Raw genomic sequence first — 24,330 nt, forward strand, 5'->3', positions numbered from 1 at the left:
TTATGGTTTCCAATCACTTATAATGGCAACTTTATTGTACTGCTAAAAAGCAAATCGCAAAAGCACTTTCCTGTCACTCACAATCAAGCTTTAAACATGTGGGCACATTGAGCATGCTCCCAGGCTCAATCAACTCTAGCTGTATGGAGGTACTGACTACTCCAAAATTATCATTCCTTCTTAGTTGTAGAATTGTAGGTCAATTACAATGTACTGCATGGAGTTAGGATTTGAAAATCTGAGGATGTGATGGTTTGAAAAATGTTTCTTGGTAGAGAAAAAAGTTGTCCTACCATCCCTATTGGCAGGAATAAAAGTGTCAAGTAATTCATGTTAATAAAAAAAATTGCTATTGTCATTTATTGAAGATACTGCACAAACTGTTCATAATTTGTATAATTTGAAATAGGAAATTTACCTGCATTAAAAATAATCAATGTCTTTTCTACATTTTCCTTGACACACATTAGTGATTAAACTTGAAAAGATTCCAAAAGAGTAAAAACTATCATTGAGAAGATTAACTGTGTATTATAAGTTTAATAGCACATTACTTCATCAGGAGCAATTTCTCTAGAAATACTTTGTGGCATTCTCAAAAAATCAGGATGAGTGGGAAAAAACTTGTGTTTTAGGACTTAGGAATGCTTTCAGCTGAGTGCAGAAGCAGACATAAAATGAGAACTTCAGAGGTTTATCCCGCACATTTGCTGCTTTGGGGACAAATCTGCTAAAGCAGACAACCCAGGAAGCCACTGAGGAAAGGGATATTTTCTGCATATTTTCAACATTAAAATAAATGTCTGTGTGGAGCGCCCACAGGAAGCCCATGTGGTTTGGAGGTCCGGTGATCTCATCCAGGCTGGCACTAAGCATGATGCTCCGGAGGACTGGAGGATTCGCAGCATCTAGGTTTGTGAAATGCTACAGGTCACTGGCTAATTGGTCTGTTTATGTTTCCTTTCATTTGTTTCTAATAAAAATCTTGGAGTCCAAAGTTTCTGCTTGAGATTACTTCTTTAGAGTTCCAAAAGGCATCACCAGGGCTTTCTGGCTACAGTAAGGCCATTGCCTAACGGATTACAGATACACTGCAGCTTACAGTGCCACCAGAGCACAACAGAAATATACAAAACATATATTCCACATCATGAATTTCCATTTGAGCCAAAGCCAGCATGTTAGAGAAAACTGGAGATGGAAAAGACTTATCCATCATGTGTCTCATTCTCTCATTTTCTCAGTGCAGTTGGCTTTCCAGCCACCGTCCAGATTAGCCCAGTCACATGGTGACTACTTCTCTTAGGAAATTATTCCAGGGCCAAGGAGATCTTGCTGCTATGTATTTTAACATTCCATATAAAATTCCAGGTGTTTGATCTCATATAATTCATCTCAAGTTTAATCTATTCATTGCCCACTTCTATTCATCTGGGCAATAATGAAATAAAATAGCATGTTTATGGGTCTCATACATTATCTGACATAGTGGATGCTCTTTCAATATTTGTTTATTTCTAACTGAAATTTAACTTGGAATATTTCTGAATTTAACTTGGAAAGGGTGATATGTTCTATGAACTTTCTTCTAATTACTTAATTTTTAAACTTTATTTTATTTTTTAAAAAGATTTCATTTATTTATTTATTCATGAGAGACACAGAGAGAGGCAGAGACAGGCAGAGAGAGAAGCAGATTCCTAGTGGGGAACCCGATGCAGGACTCGATCCCAGGATCCTGGGATCACGACCTGAGCCAAAGGCAGATGCTCAACCACTGAGCCACCCAGGTGCCCCTAATTACTTTACATCAATATACTCAGGGGTATAGAACTGAAAAAATGTCATTGGTGCTTCCATTATGTTCTGTTTTTCCCATCCTCCCTCCCCCTGCAACAATCTCCCTTTGTACCCCACTCCCTTGTCACCCCCAGAAAAATTAATTTTATACTGACTAAGGTCTACCATGAATTTCCTTAATTCCATGTCACTTCAATTCTTTCGGTTGTTGATGGCTGCATGATTTTTAACCATCTCTCAATACTTAGACATAGCATAGATACATCATGAGGATAAGCATAAAAATGAACAGGTTAAATGTAAGGCTGTACTTGGTAGATGCACAAATAATCTAACTTAACCCCCAAAGGACAAGCTAATACACTTTTAAGTATGCACAAAAGTGAATATCCACGAGTTCCTTGCAATGAAATGCTTAACCACTGTGCTTTTAAGCAGGTGTTTTTGTCTTCCAATACTCTAGAACAGAACATCCTATCCTCATTTTATCAAAATTCAAATTCAAACCAGCTCTACAAAGCTGTACTGTGTGATTTCCCTGTACAATGCTTTTCTGGAGAAAGAAGATGGAAAGCAACCAGACATACACAGTCACGTCTCCTGGGTCTCAATTAAATGGTGAGGAAAGACATAAAACAGGTCATTGTGAAAATCATGAAAGTAGATGGAGGGGCAATGTAGGACCAGGACTGTTGTGTGTGGTTGAGCAGGTTGCATAGTGCACAAAGATGCAATATCTGAGAAGCACCACCCACATCTCATATCTTGTTGATTTGTATATTTCTCAGGACAATTTTATGGTAGGTAGTACTAAAGCATCCTGGCCTGCTGAAATCATTCTATTACAATAATTTGCAGACAAAGAGAAATAAAGTATCATGAGAAAGGCTACCTTTTTCTATTCACAAAAACGCACCATATAGATAAGAAGAGGGCCCACTTAGGGCTTAAGGGAACAGAGAATAAGCCTGTTTAATTGGGTCTAGGAGCCAAGAAAGGCCTTCTAAGGAGGGAAGGATTAGCAGTAGTTTAAAATTTTATTACAAACTGCACAGAATATCCAACTTTTACTAGATTTCTGGTATACGGTTTCTCCAAAAACACATTCTCAAGTTGCAGTTAGGCCTGAAAGAAATCTTTCCTTCAGCCTCTGAAGTTAATTAGCAAGTTCACAAAAGTGCTACAAAGCTAGAGCAAGAAGAAAGTTACATACACATCCTAGGCTGCCATGCTTTTCCTCTGACAGATTTCTGTGTCTTTGTTTTTTTTTTTTAATGTATTTTGTCTTGGTAGGTTATTTGGAAATTCTGGTATTTTCCAACATGTTTTGGTAGGGGATATGTGGAAGGGTCAAAGGGTAATTGCTGCTTAATGGCTGAACGTGTGAGCTACAAGGATCCTATTTTTCTGCTCCCCCCAAATTAACCATTATATAAATAAGAAAAATTAAAGTCTTTTCTTAAACTGGTTCCTCCATTTTGTTTTTTATTTCTTCTGAAGATTTTATTTATTTATTCATGAGCAACACAGAGAGAGAGGCAGAGACATAGGCACAAGGAGAAGCAGGCTCCATGCAGGGAGCCCGATTCAGGACTTGATCCCAGGACCCCAGGATCATGACCTGAGCCAAAGGCAGATGCCCAACCACTGAGCCACCCATGGTGCACCCCATGGTTTCTCCATTTTAGAGATGCCCAACCACTGAGCCACCCACCAGTGCACCCCATGGTTTCTCCATTTTAGAGATTTTAATCATCAGCCATTTGGGGGGCCAGGGAATAGATTCCCTTATAAAGAATAAGGTGCTTTGTCTCTAAGTAATAATTATTATAAATCTCAGTGACAATAACTAGTGTTATCATTATGTCAAATACTATAGTCTGTATGTAACACTGTTCTTAGGTGTTTGTGTTTACTTTGTTTTTCCCCAGGACAACTTCTGAGGTAAGAAATCTTTTTACCTCCATTTTACAGATTAGGGACCTGAGGCATTAACCCGTTTAAACCACCTGAGGTCACAGAGCTTTCCAGTGGTAGAAACCTAGAGCTTGCTGTGTGGCCCTAGAGCTCATGTTCTTGACCATACAACTTCCCTGTCTTACTGGGATAAATATCCAGCCTAGGCCAAAGATGAAATTGAAAAATATCCATTAAGGGACACCCGGAGAGCTCAGATGGTTAAGCAAGCATCCGACTCTTGATTTCTGCTCAGGTCATGATCTCAGGGTCATGAGATCAAGCCCTGCATTGGGCTCCATGCTTAGCATGGAGTCTGCTTGTCCCTCTCTCTCTGCTTTCCGCCACCACCCCCCCCCCCCCACTATCTTGGTCACTATCTCTCCCTCTTTAAAATAAATAAGTGAGGGGGATCCCTGGGTGGCTCAGCGGTTTGGCGCCTGCCTTTGGCCCAAGGCGAGATCCTGAAGTCCCGGGATCAAGTCCCGCATCAGGCTCCAGGTATGGAGCCTGCTTCTCCCTCTGCCTGAGTCTCTGCCTCTCTCTCTCATTCATAAATAAATAAATAAATAAATAAATAAATAAATAAATAAATCTTTAAAATAAATAAATAAATATGTTAATAAAATCTTAAAAAAAAAAAAGAAAAACATTCATTAAGCTTTCTTGATTAATGGAAACACAAACCCAAGTCAACATCCCGAATTAACCACACTACCAGTATAATAAGCATATCAGCCAGAATGAGCTTTTGGACCTATCCTTCAGTGAGAAATGCAGGGTAAAAGTGCAAGGTGACACAAGATATTAGGGCTCTGACATTCTCAAAAAACTGGAGTCAGGCCTGGGCATTCAAATCTGCCAGGATTATTCCTCATTATCCAATCCTTGAGACTCAGACAGGCTAGATAACTCACCCGAGGCAGTCAATGGAGATTGGATCATTATTAACGTGAGCATTGCCTTAAGAATTCCCTAAGGGGTTTTTTGCAGAACTATTGTCCTTTGAGGATGCCTCATATAAAAACATTTTGTGGTCAGCAATTTCTGGAAACCTGGCCTATTACATCTGCCTCTGAAAGACAGAGTGTGTGTGGACCCATCCTGGGATGGGCCCCACAAAGCCCTGCCCTAATGAAACCTGGCTAACATTTAAATTCCAACATTACAGAAATCTGTTTGTTTGTGGAACTCTTTGTTTCTTAGAACATCTTTGGAACTACCAATTAAACTAGTGTTTGAGGGACACTCCTTCAAGGTGAGCATTTCATGGGAAGGAAATATCAGAAAGGGAGACAGAACATGAAGACTCCTAACTCTGGGAAACGAACTAGGAGTGGTGGAAGGGGAGGAGGGCGGGGGGTGGGGGTGAATGGGTGACCAGCACTGAGGGGGGCACTTGACGGGATGAGCACTGGCTGTGATTCTGTATGTTGGCAAATTGAACACCAATAAAAAATAAATTTATTATTTAAAAAAAAAAGGTGAGCATTTCAGTGAGAGACAGCAGAACACATAGAGAAGGAGAAAGAAAAGATAGAAAGGAAGATGGTTGGAGGCAGGAATGTGGGAAGAGTGCAAACTGAAATAGCCATAATGCTTACCATAGTGTTTCTTATGTACTAGTCCTAAGAACAATCTGTTCAATTGAAGTTACAAAGGGAAAAGGAGTTTTGATTATGTAAGATAAAACAGCAGGTCTGACATATTAGCAGGCCTGGGGTATTGTGTGCCGTGAGATCAGAGCACAGGATCACCTACACAGCATTTCTCCTCACTTCTAGGAAGGAGAAAGGCCATGGTGTGTTGATGTGAACCAGATCACCTAAGCAGAGGGAGGAAGATGGAAGAGAGTACCTACCCTTCACTTGGACTTTAGAGCTCCCAACTTTTTTTTAAACTGTTCTGGACTTTAATTTTCTTTTCTTTTCTTTTTATTTTAAAAGCAACAAAAGATAGAAGAAAGGCCAGAAAAGAATATTGAAACTCCCATTCCATGCAACACCACAGCATACAATATCTTTTTTTGTTTGTTTTTAAACTCAGAGGGAAGATTGATTTCTTTCATGAATCTTCCAAAAAACAAGGAGGAGAAAAGTTCCAGCACAGAAGAAATGTGGACACTCTTCAGCCACATCTGTAGACAGAGCCATATGATATGTTATTTTAAAAATACTTTCCTTTTTGCTTTAGCCCTTTGGGGTTTCTAGAATCTTTATAAGGAATCTCAGGGTGGTAGGGGTTTGTTCTGGGGAATATTCTCAATCACCAATGGCCTATAACCTACCCTAAACACTTCACAATAACCTAAATTTCAGCTCAGGAAGTCTGTGGGAATATTACTCATGAGCATATATTACTGTTTGCAAAGATTGTAAAGTAGGAAATGGTTTGTATTTGAGGCTATAAGTTTTTTACTTCTTTGAATCATTTTATGGGCAGAGAGGGAGGTTGCTAAGAAGGTTCTAACATTGAAATATTAATTGGGGCTGATGGCCCACAAAGAAAAATGATCTGTAGCATCAAGAAAGGCCCATCTGTCAAACCAGTGGGCTTTGAGTTTGAAGGGAGGGAGACTGGCCCCATGGGGACTTGGGGAGGATGGGGCACTGTCTGAGGTGAGTGGGGAAACTTAAGCTTCCTATTATTAATGAGAGCTGGGAGCAAGTCAGGCCAAGAGGAGTAGCTTCACAGGTAGCTTTCCTGAATGTCTTGCAAAGGGTACCAAGGGGCCCTTAATCTCTGGTAACTTCTAAACTCTCACTTTAGATCCCACAGAGTCTGGCTGTATTTCATGCCTGTGAAATCTCTGATTATTATAATAAATCTAGCTATACTCCCCTTTCTTTGAGCTAGCTGGAGGAGCTCTCTTTTTCTTCTTCCCAGAAAAAAGATCCTCAGTACTCAGGAGACTCGAAATAAATGGAGCATTTCAGTACAATGTGATACACTCAATCCTCCCTCAGGTGTCTTTTATGCTCTTGGACAGTATTTTGTCTATTTTATGAAAACTAAGCATAAAGCAAAACAAGAAGTAAAATTAAAAATCAGCTCTAGGGGCAGCCTGGGTGGCTCAGGGGTTTAGCGCCGCCTTTGGCCCAGGGTGTGATCCTGGGGATCTAGGATCGAGTCCCACATTGGGCTCCTTGCAGGGAGCCTGCTTCTCTCTCTGCCTGTGTCCCTGCCTCTCTCTGTGTCTTCCATGAATAAATAAATAAAATCTTAAAAAAAAAAAAAAAAAGTTCTAAATATACAGTCATTGTGAAGAATGATAAAACATTTTCACAACAATTGGGGCCTATAAAGGTCCCAAGGTGACAATGCAATTAGATTTTTTAACATTTATTTCTATATTTTGAGAAGGAAGAAGAAATCTACAATGTCCATGTACATGGTATGTGTAGCAAAGAGAAGATATACTAAAATTGCTCATTTTATTGGCATGTTAAAAATGGTAAGTGATTACATAAATTGTGTGCCTATTCAGAGTAGTAACACTATGGCAATTTTAAGTGAGCAATTTCTAGAAGGGTGAAAAAATACTCTTTGCCAAATATTCTACTATAATACAGCATGGAAGTATTTTATGTAAAATATTTTGAATGATTAAGAGGGGGAAATGACTTTCAAAATAAAATAAAATTCTTTTTCAATATACTTTATTTCAGTTTAAACTATGCCTTCTTTAAGAATATCATATTTTTGTGCAGCCCGGGTGGCCCAGTGGTTTAGCACTGCCTTCGACCCAAGGCCTGACCCTGGAGACCCGGGATCAAGTCTCACGTCAGGCTCCCTGCATGGAGCCTGCTTCTTCCTCTGCCTGTGTCTCTGCCTCTCTCTCTGTCTCTCATGAATAAATAAATCTTAAAAAAAAGAGAAGAATATCATATTTTTGGGACACCTGGGTGGCTCAGTGGTTGAGCATTTGCCTTCAGCTCAGGTCTTAATCCCAGAGTCCCAGGATCAGGCTCCCCACAGGGAGCCTGCTTCTCCCTCTGCCTATGTCTCTACCTCTCTCTCTGTGTCTTTCATGAATAAATAAAAAATCTTAAAAAAAAACCAAATATCATATTTTCAGGATGGAAAATTAAAATTGAGACACGTGAATACATCTTATGCTTGATCTAGTTGTTACCAGCCAATAACCATCAACTCATTCCTACTTCAGTGGAAGTTTCAAAATCACAGATATTTAGAAACATGCTGCTTCCATAGCAGCAATTAAAAAGTAAAACTAAGAAGATTTTATTGATTTTAACAAGGCTTAGAAAATTTATTCATCTTTTTAGCAGTGATTTTTTGCTCTTTTTTTAGTCTTTAGCAACATCTCATATTCTCTTTTCTAGATATATTTAGTAAATCATAAATTTTGAAAGTAGGTTAATTGTGACATTACTATAAAATTACACATTCTTATAGTAATATAGAATAACCAATATTTAATCCTCCTTTAAATATTTATTTATTTATTTTAGAGGGAGAGAGAGCACACACGTGCATGCATAAGCACATGCAGGTGTGCAGAGGGAGGGTCAGAGGAAGATGGAGACAGAGAATCTTAAGCTGGTGCCACGCCCAGCACGGAGCCCACAAGACTTGATCCGCATAACCCTGAGATCATGATGACCTGAGCCCAAATCAAGAGTCAGATGGTTAACCAACTGAGCCACTATATTTAATTCTTTTTTTAAAAAAAATATTTTATTTATTTATTCATGAGAAACACAGAAAAAGGCAGAGACACAGACAGAGGGAAAAGCAGGCTCCCTGTAGGGAGCCTGTTGTAGGACTTGATCCTGAGACTCTGGGATCACACCCTGAGCTGAAAGCAGATGCTTAACCTCTGAGCCACCAAGGTGTCCCTCCAGTACTTAATTCTTAATGTAAAGAGATACTGAACTATAGATTCAAGATCAGGCATCAAACACTCTAAGTACATGTAATGTCAGCTTAACATATACATAAAATACAATGTATGACAAATACTTGTAGGTAATTCATTAATAATTTAAAAAGCATGGTATAACATTTGCTGTTGCTATTAATTTATTAAGATGCAGACACTGGAATCAGGCTTTTATTTTTTTTTAAAGATTTTATTTATTTCTTCATGAGAGACACAGAGAGAGAGAGACAGAGACTTAGGCAGAGGGAGAAGCAGGATCATGCCTCGAGTCAAAGGCAGACGCTCAACCAATGAGCCACCCAGGTGTCCCAGAAATCAGGCTTTTAAACACAAATACTACAGTTACAAAATGCAAGTTTCTTCATGGTAACGTGGCGGCATGATGGTAGATAAGTGAAATCAGCAGTGTAATTGTTCCAAGATAAAATGCTAAGAAAATAGGAAGTAGACTTTCTTCTTTTATTCATGTGTTGTTCAAGTTGTATCTTTTTTTGCCAACTATCCTGACCTCTAACAATTTCTGCTTGTCAAAACAGAGAAATGGCTCACCTGTAACAGACATACAGCCTAATGGAGCGATGAGAGTAATAGGAGCAAATCCATAGGCTGCAAAGTTGCCTGTCTCCCCCATGGCCATGAGCGCGGTCCCAGCCCACCACAACACACTCTTGAAGTAGGGCCCGGGATGTTCCTGGTGTGCCAACTGGACGTGAGAATATTTCTGGAAGTAAATCAGAAGGCAAATAAGAAAATATCTCTCCCAGTTAGAAGAACTTGCCTTGAAAATTTTTGGTCCTGTGTATTTGCATCATGGCTTTGAAATTTGCAGATTATTACAGAGCGATTATTATGGTTTTCTGCTTGTTCCAAACATATCAGCTGCAGAAGCGACTGTCATTAACAGAGAATTTTGTAGCAAAAGGGCCTTCCTTACATAAGAATGTTTAGTTCCTGTAGCTATAAAAAATTAGTATCAGTAACTATTCTCCAAAGGTGAGGAGTATGTTAAGGAGCTTAGTGTCTTTTCAGTCTCCCACACCACAATACTTCTTTCAGAATGTTGAAAAAGTCCAGCCAAAATAAACACTAATGAAATAAAATAAGTTACTAAAGAAAACCACTTTGAAAAGGGACTTAAATGTGTGAGTCAAAGTAGCTACCACAATAAACATACTGGGGCAGAATACTTTGCTAGTAGGGACCTGGGGTGATACATACTTGTTTATATCTGGTCAGAGTATTTCTTTGTATGAGGTACATACATTCCTGGAAAATTGGCCATTAAATAAAGCCCTGTTTCCTTATTAATTTTATGATGCCTGAACCTACTTTCTATTAAGAAGTATGTACAATTCTAGATGACATTTAAAAACTTAAAAAATAATAATAAAAGTACTAGAAGAAATACAGAACATTAAAAATAAATCTTGGTTTATGCCAAGATTATGAACATCTTTGGTACAAATTTGTGGTACGAATTCAAGCCACCAAGGCACTTTGCCTCAGACATGTAATATGATTAAGAGGCCATGAAAACATTTAATTTCTTTTAAAATCAGAAGAAGAAAGAAGTGAAAGCAATCTAGCCAATATTTGTCTTTACAACAATGAGGCCATAAAGTATAACTGTTTTTTGTGTGTGTGTATTTTGTGTGTGTATTTTTGTGCGTGTGTGTGGAGGAAGGATCCTGAGAAGTGCCTGAGGGCCATTTTTTTTTTTTTAAAGACACATTCAGCGTCATGATCAGACTACTACATTTAGCAATTAACAGCATGGGTGCAAAAAAAAAAAAGTACATTAAATCCCTTTGTTGGAATGCTTTCCACTTTCCACAGAACAGAAACTAAAATAATCTGTTATACAATTAGTCACAAATACAGTTCTCGAGTTTTTTGTCCATACCCATGAGTATTGTCTAAAACATGTCTTCTTTGTAGCAGCTAGACCCTGCCACCACTGTACTTGGCTGAGTTCACAGATCTGTTGTAACCTGTAGCTTCCCTGTCCCTTCTATGGCTCTCCTCTCCTGCTAAGCTTTGTTTCCTGGCAGTAATTAAAACCTTCTGCCACTGCCATAGCTGCTGCTGCTGCTGCTGGAACCGCCATAGCCACCTTGGTTTCGTGGTTTGGCAAAGTATTGGCCTCCACCACGACAGGGGCCAGAGCTTCTGCCTCCAAAATTTCCTCCTTTCATGGGTCCAAAATTTGAGGATCGATTATGGTAATTGCCAAAATCGTTATAGCTTGCGTCACCTCCAAAGTTGCTTCCATCATTATCAAATCCGTTATAGCCATCCCCACTGCCACCCTGTCCACCACCACCTCGACTGCCACCGAAGCCACCTCGACCACTGAAGTTCCCTCCACGACCAAAGTTGTCATTCCCACCAAAACCACCTCCACGACCACCACCAGAGTTTCCAGAACCACTTCGGCCTCTTTGGCTGGAAGAAGCACTAGCCATCTCTTGCTTTGATAGGGCTTTCCTTACTTGACAGTTGTGGCCGTTCACAGTGTGGTATTTTTGAATGACAATCTTGTCTACAGAGTCATGGTCGTCAAAGGTCACAAAAGCAAAACCTCTCTTTTTGCCACTACCTCGGTCAGTCATGATCTCAATCACTTCAATTTTCCCATACTGTTCAAAATAATCTCTTAGATGATGTTCTTCAGGGTCTTCTTTGATGCCACCAACAAAAATCTTTTTCACACTTAAGTGGGCACCAGGTCTTTTCAGGAGACAGCCCTCTTTGGTTCCATGACTCTTCTGTCCACCTTGTGCAGCTGAGCGTTCAAGGCCGCGTCCACCTCCTCCACGGTGGCCTACGTGAGGAACCCAAAGCCTCTGGAGCGCTTGTAATTGATTATAGTAACAATGCTGAGTTGTGAATTTAAAAGTTAGTAAGAGAGCTCATCTTAAAAGTTCTCATCTCAAGAAAAAATTTTAACTGTGTGAGGTGATGGACTTTAAGCTTACTATGTGATCATCTCCTAATACACACATACACCAAATCATTACACTGTATACCTTAAGCTAATACAATGTTATAGATCAATAAAAAAATAAAAATAAGACCATTGCAATGGCTTTCTGCCCCTGGACGCCACCGAGTAAGCATCGTTAAGGTGTCCTCTCCCACCGCCATCATGTCTAAGTCAGCGTCTCCCAAAGAGCCTGAGCAGCTGCTGAGGGCCCTTTAAAGTCATACTCTGTTCCTAGATCAAACTACAGAGTTAGAAAAATAAGCTCCTTCTTACCTGAATATTTAGGGAAATACTCATTACCAAATTTCCTAAAATGGCTAGCAAAACTCCAGAAAGGTGAATCTGTAAAAGAAAATGTTTTCTTTTTAAAATAGCATTTGTACGATACTTACTTAAAAAAAAAGAAAAGAAAAAAAAAGAGGCAACAACAACAAAATTTAAGTTGATTCATTTGTTTGCTCATTCAGCAAATATTTTCTTAAGCACCCATTTGTCAGGGTCATTTGGATTTTGAATAGTGGTTTTATTAGGATTTGTTTTTTTACACTTGTAGTCAAATATTTTTTTAGAACAAGCTCAACCCTTTACTGAATTCTCTAACTATCTGCCTCATTTGCTAAAATAAAGAAAATAGTTACCAGGTTCTGACTTTTTCTCATTAAGGTGCTTTCTTATTTGTCCTTTCCGTCCCTCTTCCTCAGCAATCCTTCTCATTGTGTTTATTGCCTTAAGTGTGGACTGTACAATTATTGCCCATCTTCTCTCCCTTGCTCCTATCTCTTAGTATATTCTGGAGGACTGTGGCATGAAAGAAAGATCACTGGCCTTCGAGTTAAAGCATGAATCTGGGATTTGGATCTGCTATCTTTTAAGGGGTGACTCTGAGCAAGTTATTTCAACTCCCTGGGCTCAGTAAACAAGATAATGTTGAATAAGATGTTTCCAAAATCCATTTACTTGTCAAGTTTTATGATCTCCATTGGAGACAGACTACATTTTCCCATCACTCCTCTGATCAAGAACCCACAGCGCTTCTCTCCAGTCAGCTACATCAAATATAAAACTACCACATCAGTTCCCCATAATCTGTCCTCATCCTGACCATACAACTGGCCACAGTATATTTAATGTATCCTCTACCTCAGGCACCTGGTGCAAGACATTCTCCAGCTGGTCACACTTTTGCTCACGTCTCTCCTCTCTCCTAGAGAGAGTGGTGCCCCGTCTTAGCCCATTCGGGTCATACTTCATCCTCCCAGCCTGCTCAGGTCTCCCTCCTTGAAACCCATTCAGACCACCACAGCCCATCCTTACTTTCTCAGACTCTAAGTGGTAATGCTTTTATTCTTTTATACTGGCACATGCATCATTATGTTCTAGGCAAATAGTCCAAGGGCTTCTATTGGATTTTCTACATCATCTATCACGTTCATCCACTGTCATGTCCATCATTACATTCTATGAATAGATGGCAAATTGCCTGAGGGCTTCTACTGGATCTTCTACATATTTACTTTGCAAAATTAGGGGCTCTTGAAAAAGTATATAGTGGTTTAAAACAAGAACTAAAAAGAGATTTAAAAATAAGTTCTTATACATTGCCCAAGATTTTTACTATAGATAGCGTTTACTATGGATAGTTTACTATAGATCCAGCCCAAGGTCAAAACATTCATTTGCTGCTCAAATGGCACAAAGGTGTCATAACTTGTAGCAGAATAAATTAGCAATGGCATCAGGGATCTTCCCCCTTCTTCTTCTATAGTACATAACTTCTAGCTAGCTTCAAATTCCAAGGAGTGATTTGAATTTCAAATGAATATTATAACCACAAGGAACCCTTTTTGGAATGCAAAATGTCTTTGAAGTTTTAGAACTTTATTATATATGCTAAAGTGAAATTCAGTGTTTTTTAAAAATAAAGCAGAAAAGTTGAAAACCCATTAAATAGTTGATATATAACATCCATAGTCTTTAATCAGTTAAAAATTTTCTTTTCCTAATAAAGGCACTTGGCAATAATTTTGATCACTATTCCTCATGAGGAAAAACTGTATCATAATAAAGTGCTATTTCCATGCTTTCAATTTATAATTGAATGCATTTGGCAGTAATCAGGAAAATAAAGATTCAGAAGAAGCTTGGGATTGAATGGATGATTATGAAATCTTCCATAATTATAAATTGTAGAATAGAAATAACTTATTTCAGTTCTTTAAGTCATTCACTGAGTAGTTTAAATGCCACCAGGCTGAGCATTTAGAAATTGATAATGATTTCTCAGATATGACACCAAAAGCACACACAACAAAAGAAAGAACAGATAAGCTGGACTCCATCAAGATTAAAATCTTTTGTGTAACAAAGGACACTATTAATGGAGTGAAAAGGCAATCTACTCAATAGGAATAAATAACTGCAAATCAAATGTCTCATAAAGATTGACATCCAGCATATACAAAGAATTCCTACAATTCAACAACAAATTAACAACCCAACTAAAAATAGGCAAAGGACTTGTATAGACATTTCTCCAAAGAAGATATACAAATGGCCAATAGGCACATGAAAAGATGTTCAACAGCACTAGTCACTAGGGAAATGCAAATCGAAATCACAATGAGCTACTACTTCACACTCATTAGAATGGCTACAATTAAAAACAACAACAACAGAAGAAGATATCAAGTGTTGGAAAGGATGTGGAGAAATTGAAACTCTTGTGTACTGTTGAAGAGCATGTAAAATGGTATAACTGCTGATCACATACAAGAATTAACTCAAAGACCTAAGAGCTAAAACTATGAAATGCTCAGAAGAAAACATAGAGATAAATCTTTATAATATTGGATTTGGCCACAGATTCTTATAGATAAGACATCAAGGCATAAGCAACAACAACAAAGATAATCAAACCTTATCACTATGAAAAATGTTTGTGTTTCAAAGGACACTATCAAGACAGTGAAAAGAACCCATAAAATGGTAGAAAATAATTGGAAATCATACATCTGAAAAGGGACTTGTATCTAGAATATATAAAGAACTCTTACAACCCAATAACAAAAAGACAACCCAATTAAAATTGGGCAAAGGATCAGAATAGACACTTCTCCAAAGAAGACAAATGGCTAATAAGCACATGAAAAGATGTTCAACATCATTAGTCATCAGGTAATGCAAATAGAAAGTACTGTGATAAACCACTTCACACAAATTAAGATGGCTATAATCGAAAAGTCAGATAATACCAAGTGTTAGCAAGGATGTAGAGAAATCAGAAGCCTCATACAAGCTGATGGAAGTATAAAACAGTGCAACCACTTTGGAAAACAGTCTGGCAGTACCTCAAAAATGTAGGCATCGAATTTCCATTTGACTCAGCAACTCCATGCGTAGGTATACATCCAAGAAAAATGAAAACATACATCTACACAAACACTTGTACACAAATGTCTATAGCAGTATTATTCATAATACAGCCAAAAGTGATAATGACTCAAATGTTTATCAACTAATGAATAAACAAAACATAGTATGTTCATACAATGGAATATTATTTATCCATAAAAAAGGAAGGAAACAGATATATGCTACAACCTGGGTGAGCCTGGAAAAATGTATGCTATGTAAAAGAATCTAGTCATAGATGACTACATGTTATATGATTCCTTTTATATGTAAGGTCCCCACTAGGCAAATCTATAAATAGAGAAAGCAGATTAGTGGTGGCTTAGTCCAGGTAAAGATGCAGAGCTTAGGGATGACAGCCAAAGGGTGGATTGTTTCTTTTTGAGGTGATGAAAATGTCCTAAAGTTGATTGTGATGGTCTCATAACTCTGAATATACTAGAAATCAGCCAATTGTACACTTTAAAATAAGTGAACTGTATGCTATGTGAATTACATTTCTATAAAGTTGTTAGAAACAATAATTTTTTATTTTTATGTTTTAAAAGATTTTATTTATTTGAGAGGGGGGGGGAGAGAGAACGCACAAGCAGGGGAAGCAGCAAGCAGAGGGAGAGGGAAAAGCTCCCTAGAGCAAGGAGCCCAATGTGGGGCTTGACCTCAGGACCCTGGGATCATGACCTGAGCTCAAAGCAGACACCCCCACTGAGCCACCCAGGGATCCCCCACAATCAATAATTTTAATACACAAAGTATTTACATCTCTTTTTCTGACCCCCAAAAAATAAAATGCTACCAATGAAGCTAGCCTTCTTATAATCTCTTCTCTCTTCCAGAGATAACTTTTTAAAAAATATTTATTTATTCATGAGAGACACAGAGAGAAAGGCAGAGGCACAGGCAGAGGAAGAAGTAGGCTCCATGTAGGAGCCTGATGCGGACTCGATCCCAAATCCCGGGATCATGACCTGAGCTGAAGGCAGCCGCCCAACTGCTGAGCCACCCAGGCACCCCAAGAAACTCTTTTTCTGAAGTTGATATAAACTTCTTTCCTTCCTAGATTTGCCTTTATTATATTTTAGTGAATTTTTTCATCTTCTTCATTTAGATGCTTAACTCATTAGCTTTTCCTTTCTTCCTAATAATATATACAAGTGCAGCTATACATATTCCCTTAAGTTCACCCCGTTTTAGCTCCATACATACTTTTAGCTCTATACATGTAGTTTTCATTGGCATTTAGTTCTAAATATCTCCTAATTATTTTATTATTTTTATCTGAACCTTCTATTATTTAGAGGTCTGTTTTTTAATATTTTAATAATGGAGGTGTTGTTTATTGTTTTGTTACCAATTTCTAATTTTATTGAGTTGTGGGCAGAAAATATGCTGTGTACAAATTAACACTGCTTTTTGACCTACTATATGGTATAAACTGAAATTTGTTTTGTGACCTAATAGTGTATGGTCAAGTTTTATAAGTATTCCATGTATGTTTGAAAGAGAGTATTTAATTGTTCGGTTAATACACTTTATATATATTTTGCTATCTATCCATCCATCTACCTAACTCCATTAATTCATTGGTCAAATCTTTGATACGCTTAATAAATTTTGGACTTTTTTGTCTATCAATTGTCAATGTAGGTATATTAAAAATCTAACTATGAACATGGATTTATCTATTTTCCTTTTAAATATACTGAATTTTGCTTTAAAATATGTAAAGTGCTATAGTGTTAGGAATGTAAAAATTCAGGATTGTTTTACCCTCTCAGTTAATTGTTCTTTCTATCATGATATATTGCCTCTTTTAATCACCATATGTTCTCACTTTAAAGTTTAACTGCTTTCTTTTAAAATTTTTTATTTATTCATGAGAGACAGAGAAAAGCAGAGACATAGGTAGAGGAAGAAGCAGGCTCCTCACAGGGAGCCCGATGTGGGATCCTGGGATCACAACCTGAGCCGAAGGCAGATGCTCAACCAGTGAGCCACCCGGGTGCCCCTATGTCACTGCTTTCTTCAGATATTTGCCACTTTCCACATCATGTACTTTCAACATCTCCATGTCATTATACTTAGGTCTCTTAATTTTTAATTTTTTTTTAATTTATTCATGATAGTCACAGAGAGAGAGAGAGAGGCAGAGACACAGGCAGAGGGAGAAGCAGGCTCCATGCACCGGGAGCCCAATGTGGGATTCGATCCCGGGTCTCCAGGATCGCGCCCCGGGCCAAAGGCAGGCGCCAAACCGCTGCGCCACCCAGGGATCCCTTAGGTCTCTTATACATTGAAACTAACTGAACTGGAAAAAAATAAAACCTGAGACTTTCTGTTCAATGTGAAGTTTGGTCCATTTTATTTATTGTGATTATAAATATATTCATTTGTTTCTACCTTTTTTTTTTTTGTATTTGTAGTTATTTTGCTTTTTCTGTGCTATTTTCTCCTTTCCTCAGGATTAGTTGATTAGTCTTTGCTTTTTTCCTCTCCCTAGTCTTTGGCAAAGAAGTTATACAGCTTACTTATTTTCTTTTAGTAATTATTGTTAAAATTTTAAAACTTTTTATTTTGAAATAATTTTGAAAGAAATGTAAAGGTAGGTCCTTGTCCACTCTTCCCCCAGGCTCCCCTCAAAGCTCCCATCTTACACAATTATACAAAACATCAAAGTCAAGAAACTGGCGTTGGTAAAGATCTTGTTCAGATTTTACCAGCTATGCAAGCACTTGCGTGTATGTGTGTATGTGAGAACAGGAGACTCATCTGTACCATCACCATAAGATTCTCTTATGTTACCCATTATTGATACACCTGTTTTCTTCTCTTCCCCATCTCTAACCTATAGCAACCACTAATCTGTTCTCCATCTCCAGAATTACATTAATTTACATATGCTACTTAAATGGAACCATAGAGCTGATATACTTTTGAAATTGGCATCAGCCTTAAGGTTCATCCAAGTTGTTGGATCAACAGTCCAATCTTTTTATTTATTTTATTTTTTTAAAGATTTTATTTATTTATTCATGAGAATACACAGAAAGGAGAGAGAGAGAGAGAGAGAGGCAGAGACACAGGCAGAGGGAGAAGCAGGCTCCATGCAGGGAGCCCGACGTGGGACTCAATCCCGGGTCTTCAGGATCATGCCCTGGGCTGAAGGCGGCGCTAAACCGCTGATCCACCCGGGCTGCCCCCAGTCCTATCTTTTTATTTTTATTATTATTATTATTATTATTTTTAATACCAGTCTGATCTTTTTAAATGCTGAGTAGTATTCCATGGTATGGATGTACCACAATTTATTTAACCATTCACTCACTGAATGACATTTGAGTAGTTTCCGATGTTGGGCTGCGTGAATCAAGCTGCTACGAATACTGTGTTTAAATTTTGCATGAAAATAAGTTCATTTCTCTGGGATAAATGCCACAAGTGTAATTGCTGGATCATGTGGTAAGCCTATTTTAAGCTTTGAAAAGAACTGCCAATCTATTTTCCAGAGTAGCTATCCCATTTTACATTCCCAACATTAATATTTGAGCAATACAGTTTCTCTACTATGAAATTGCATTCTTGATATAAATTCTAATGTTAATCAATATCCTTAGCCTCCCGACATTATAAAAACTTTAACTACAGTGTCTCCTCTCTTATACCTTTTTTAAAAAATAATTTTAATTTAGATCCAATTAATTAACATATAACGTATTATTGGTCAGAGGTAGAGGTCAGTGAGTCCACAGTCTTGTAGAATACCCTGTGTTTATTATATCATGTGTCCTCCTTAATGTCCATCACTCAGTTACCCTATCCTCCTACCTCCCTCCCCTCCAGTGACCCTCAATTGTTCTTGATAGTGTATCAGTTCCACCTTGCTTTTGTAGCCTCAAATTCGTCATTGTTATGATTGTTTCATGCAATCAATATTTGCCTTATTTATCCATGTTTCTTTGCTCATCACTGCTCTTCAAAAAAAATGGCTTTATTGAGATATGATTCATATGCCATCATGTTCACCCTTTTAAAGCATACAACTTAATAGCTTTTAGAATATTCAGAGTTGTACAACCATCACCACTATCTGAGTTTGGAACATTTTCATCACCCCAAAACAAACTCCATACCCATTATCAGTCATTTCCCATTCCCTCCTCCCCTCAGTCCCAAACTACTTTCTGTCTGTAGGGATTTGCCTATTGTGGATATTTTATACAAATTGACTCATAACAATATGTGACCTTTTGTGGCTGGTTTCTTCATTTAGCAAGTTGTTTTCAAGGGTACTACGGTGTAGCATGTATCAAGTATGTGGAATGTATCATTTCTTTGTATGGCTATGAAATACTCCATTGTAAGGATACACCACATTTTATTTATGTATTCACCAGCTGATGGACACTTGGATTGCTTCTATTTTTGAGGTAATAAATTCCTGTATCTTAATTTTTCTTCAGTGTCCTGAACTTCCTAGTAGCTCTTTCAATGAAATCTTTGAGTTCCAATTCTCTGTTATTCTGCAAATACCTTTATGTCATCTTTCCCCTTGAGTAGAGAAATACAGGCTGACAGTTTCTTCATTCAGTGCTCTGGTGATATTATTCCATTGTCTCCTGGCCCTTGTCATTGTTGACAAGGGTTGACAACCTACTGCTGTCAACCTAAATGTAGCTCCTTTGCAACATTTGACAAATGATAGTCTGCCATTTTTCTCAGGATGCTCTTAAGATTTTCTTTGTCATTGATTTTCAGCGGTTTCACTACAATTTTTCAGTATGTGAATCACTTTTTTCTCAGGACTCATGCTTCCTCAGTTTGAAGATTCATGTCTTTCACAAATTTGGTTAAGTTCTCTGCTATTATCTCTTCAAATGTCAGCTCCCTTTTGTTCTATTTTCTCCACATGGAACTCCTGTTACCAGTATGTTAGACTCTTAAATTCTATCCTCCTTCTTTCCTATTAATATCATATTTTCAAATTCTTCCTCCTTTTATATTGAATTCTGGACAATTTCTTGACATCTGACTTCTAAGTTAGCTTTTCTGACTTCCTTCCTCTGAATCTAGTCTTTATACACTTCTATGTCTCCATATATTATACTGTATATAATGATTTTGTACAAGTTCATTTTCCCTCTAGAATATAAGATCCTTGAGGGCAAAGCTATGACTTCCTTATCAACTCATTTTTTACCCTAATGACTAGTATAGAACCTGGCAGAAAGTTGTTTTTTAAATGCTATCTGAACTGATTATAAACTTCTAGAAATAATACATTTTGGCCTTTGGTCCTAGCATGATCTCACAGGGAATATTTTGTAATCAACTAGAGTTTGAATATACTAAGCTCTTGGTTTTTGGTGAGAACACAAGTTTGTCCCAGAATTCAGATTTCAACATCTGAGTTTCCACTAGCGTACAATAAAAATCTGCTTGTTGACTTTTAAAATCTACTTAATTTATATTATACAAAGAATAAGAACTATATAGGTATTTAAAGCAAGTGTCAGAAACAGTTTCCTGATAAACTTAGTATATCTTATTCTTGATTTTTCTGAAACTTTACCTAATTATTCAAGGTTAATTGCACACTCATTATATTCATTTCACACATACTTGTAATATACTAATACAGTAAGTCCTCATCAATGCCCCTAATTAAAGGGGAGGGAAACGTCAAGTTTGCAGTGTTTTTAAAAAAAGGTGATTTAATTACCTGCATGAACATACAGTAACTTCAAGTAACCAGTATTAAATGCTGTTTCCAATTAGAGGTTCTGGTAAATGAGCTTTAATGATTACAAAATCCTCATCTGCAATCAGGAGTATCATTTGCATACAGTGAGCAGGCCCCTATAAACTTGCCATTTAAATGAAAGATGTCTAGTTTACATCATTACTTTATTCAGAGTGTTCTCTATTTTCTAGCATTTTAGAATTAGTGGGAGTTTAGATTCCTTTCCTTTCCCCACCCTCTTTCACCCCTCGTTTATGTGGAGACTGGTCAGGAAAGAGAACAGAGGGCCAAAGAAGGAAGGTGACTTGTGCAAAAGTCACGTAGCTAGAAGCAGGCAAATTTTGGCCCCAAGGCACCCAGCTCACATCTGAATCACTATTTTTTTGCTGACAGCACTCAATAACCTCCTAGATAGGCAATGTCAATTTAGTGCAATTTTAAAATTAGCAAAATCTGTTTCTTTTTCTTGGTGCAAGTAAAGTAAAACAAAGATAATAACCATAAGGAAAGGTTGCTCCACCGCTTAACAATGCAGTTAGAAGTACAGGCTGGGCATGCATGCCCTTAATTTGTTCAGTGCTCTCTCTTGTCACCACTGTGGCTTAATTCCTGACTTTTCCAGGATGTCTTAGCAAACAGATGGTGGGAGCCACAGCAAACAGTTTATCTGGAATGAGATTCAACATATCAGCACTGATAAGTATCAAGAATGTTTTTGTTTTATTTGGAATACCAATCTTCTAGCCTACCTTTTGTACCAGAGTGTTCTCTATGTATTTTGCATAGTTATTGCCCTGTAATCCATGGGCGGGGTGGTTTGCCCAGATGGAGGTGGGATATAACAGGGCTATGTGGAATTGGTAATAGTCTGTCCTGGCTCCGCTTCAAAACATAAATTCAGAATCAGACCCCAGTGGAGCTCATGCATGGTTCAAAAGGACCACAGAGGGATCCCTGGGTGGCGCAGCGGTTTAGCGCCTGCCTTTGGCCCAGGGCGCGATCCTGGAGACCCGGGATCAAATCCCACGCCGGGCTCCCGGTGCATGGAGCCTGCTTCTCCCTCTGCCTATGTCTCTGCCTCTCTCTCTCTCTGTGTGACTATCATAAATAAATAAAATTAAAAAAATAATAAAAAAAACCAAAAGGACCACAGATTCAGAGCTAGTTTTGCGCACTATAATATAGTCATATCACCTTGCAACTGGAATAATGCTACCTTTTTGTTCCAGGCAGGAAAATATTCCTGAACACACAAATGACAGATTTAGTACTGGAATACCTCAGGTTGAGTGATTTGGGTCAACTATCCCTGTGGGAATGACCAGAAGAGCCTGAATCTGCAAGGGGATGATGTGTGTGAGAAATGGGTATTCGGTTCACCCCATATCACAGGAAACTCTTAGGAGTTTAGCTGGGATTATTTTGCATTTGCACCTTATAAACAGATAGACAATTACCTCACTTCCAGAACAGTTAGGAAGGGTCATGAGGCCATCCAAATTCTTAGTAATACTTTGTAATACCTAAGTATTAGGAGTGAAGACTCATAATGAGTGTAACTTACTTTTAAAGGGTATATTACAATATAAAATGAAAAAATATACAGAGCAAGAGAACAAACAAATGTTTCACAATGTTAACAACTGGTGAATTCTCCAGGTGAAGGGCATGTGGTATTTATTGTTCTATTCCTTTTCATTTTCTGTAAGTTGGAAAATTTTCAAACTAAGAAGTTAAAAAAAAAAAAAAACACTGCTTTACAGACTTAATGAAATTGAAAGGAATATGGATTCATTTAAAAAGAGTTAAAAGAGGAGATAATGATAAGAAAAGCAAGAAATACAAAGCAAGCCAGGTGAACCAAAGATAGTAAGGGGGAAAATAAGACTATTGCACAACTCTCAACCAGACACTGCTGGGGAGAAACACACAATGTGGAGGACATGGATGTGAAATGCAAGGGGTCAGAGAGAAGGGAGCTATGGCAGAGACAACCAGAAGATGCTCTCAGCAGGTACTATTCATTCAGCCATGCATCCATTTGGCATTCATTCCACAACAGGCCAGTATTAGATTCTAATACTCTATGTCAGGAACTGAGAATGCAAAGTACCCTCAGGGAGCTCAGAAGAAGTAGAAAAAGCAACCAATAACAAACGGACTACCACCTGTTAAATCTGGGGTAGAGGTAGGTGCTTTACAGAACTCATGGGAACAGAGAATGTGAATCTGCCTACTTTGGAGAGTATATTAGCTACAGGAGTGGCTATGACAAACTGTCACACACTTGGTGGCTTAAAACAACAGAAATTTATTCTCTTACAGTTTTGGAGGCGAGAAACCCAGAATCGATTTCACTGGACTTAAATCAAGATGGCACAGCTACATTCCCTCTGAAGGCTCTAGAGGAGAATTTGTTTCTTGCCTCTCCCATTTTTTGGTGGCTCCTGGCACATCATTGGTTTATAGTTCTATCGCTTCAATCTCTAGGTCTCTGGCCACATCATCTTCTCTTTTTTTGTTTGAAATCTCCCTATGCTTCCCTCTTTTATTAAGATGGCATTTAGGATCCATCCAGATAATCCAGGATAATCTTCCCATCTCAGGGTCTTTATCTTAATCATATCTGTGGTAAACAGGGTGTCTGAAGGGCCTTGAAGCAGATGATGCCAGGAGAGCTGGACTGGAGAGGCAGGCATGGGCCAATGTCTACCATGAATCTGTAGGCCGTATTCTGGCACAAAAGACTCTAAACTAGAGGATAGATCCAGATTTGATTTTTAAGAAGACTCATCCTGGCTGCAGTGTGGGGGATGGACTGGCACAGAGCAAGACCAGAGAATAGGGAAACCACTGGGGAAATTACTTCAGGATTTCGGAGAAGTAGGGGCAGTGGGAGAGTTCATTACAACAGGGCCATGAAGAAACAATATTCATATTTACAGTGGTAAACATTGGAGACAACCTGAAATATGTAATGCTTTTTGGATTACTAGATGGGTTGGACTATTCTCACCATGAATTTCCTTTGCCCTTGCAGATAAATGAGTTGTCTGCAATACGACCCCAAACTGAGTTAAAACCATAATACCATATTTGAGGGAGAAAAAGAAAGAAAAATGTTCAGGCATGAACAGATTTTCAATTTGTTATCTTGGTTATTGTATGCTATAAGGTTATTACCTTTCTATCCTGAGAAAGTCTCATGGCACTGGATCCAAAATCTGGTGATGTAAAGCCAACAGAATAGATCTGGGTTACATAACACAGTATTCCTTGCTATTCTTACAAGTGGTTCCATGCCAATTTGTAATCAACCTTAAAACCTAGACAGAAAAATCCCAACATATTGCCTTCCCATACAATTAAGAACGATTACATTTTGTCTTTTACTTGGGAACATATTTACTTACATAACTGCACATTCATTACTTTTATAAACCAAACTCCATTAAGGATAAACCTTACAAAGCTTACCGGAAGCCACCGTGTTTTTTGCCTTAGAGAAATTTAAGTTTCCATCAGTAGGAA

General features: G+C 38.1%; 1 protein-coding gene across 5 annotated transcripts in view; it reads right to left on the reverse strand.

The window, feature by feature from the left end:
* Positions 1-24,330, reverse strand: part of NIPAL2 (NIPA like domain containing 2) — a 76,163-nt gene that overhangs the window by 42,422 nt on the left and 9,411 nt on the right. For 2 of the 5 annotated variants that reach the window (XM_025450321.3, XM_035702022.2), the window contains exons 2-3: positions 11,922-11,990; positions 9,212-9,383 (exon numbers count right to left, since the gene is read on the reverse strand). In XM_025450321.3, the coding sequence (XP_025306106.1) occupies positions 9,212-9,383; positions 11,922-11,990 (241 nt within the window). Of the gene's footprint in view, positions 1-9,211; positions 9,384-11,921; positions 11,991-21,298; positions 21,467-24,330 lie in introns of those variants that run through there. The other 3 variants (XM_025450322.3, XM_025450324.3, XM_025450320.2) reach the window with 2 other exon arrangements.

Source organism: Canis lupus, chromosome 13, assembly GCF_003254725.2.
Source record: "Canis lupus dingo isolate Sandy chromosome 13, ASM325472v2, whole genome shotgun sequence".
NCBI classification, from domain to species: domain Eukaryota; kingdom Metazoa; phylum Chordata; class Mammalia; order Carnivora; family Canidae; genus Canis; species Canis lupus.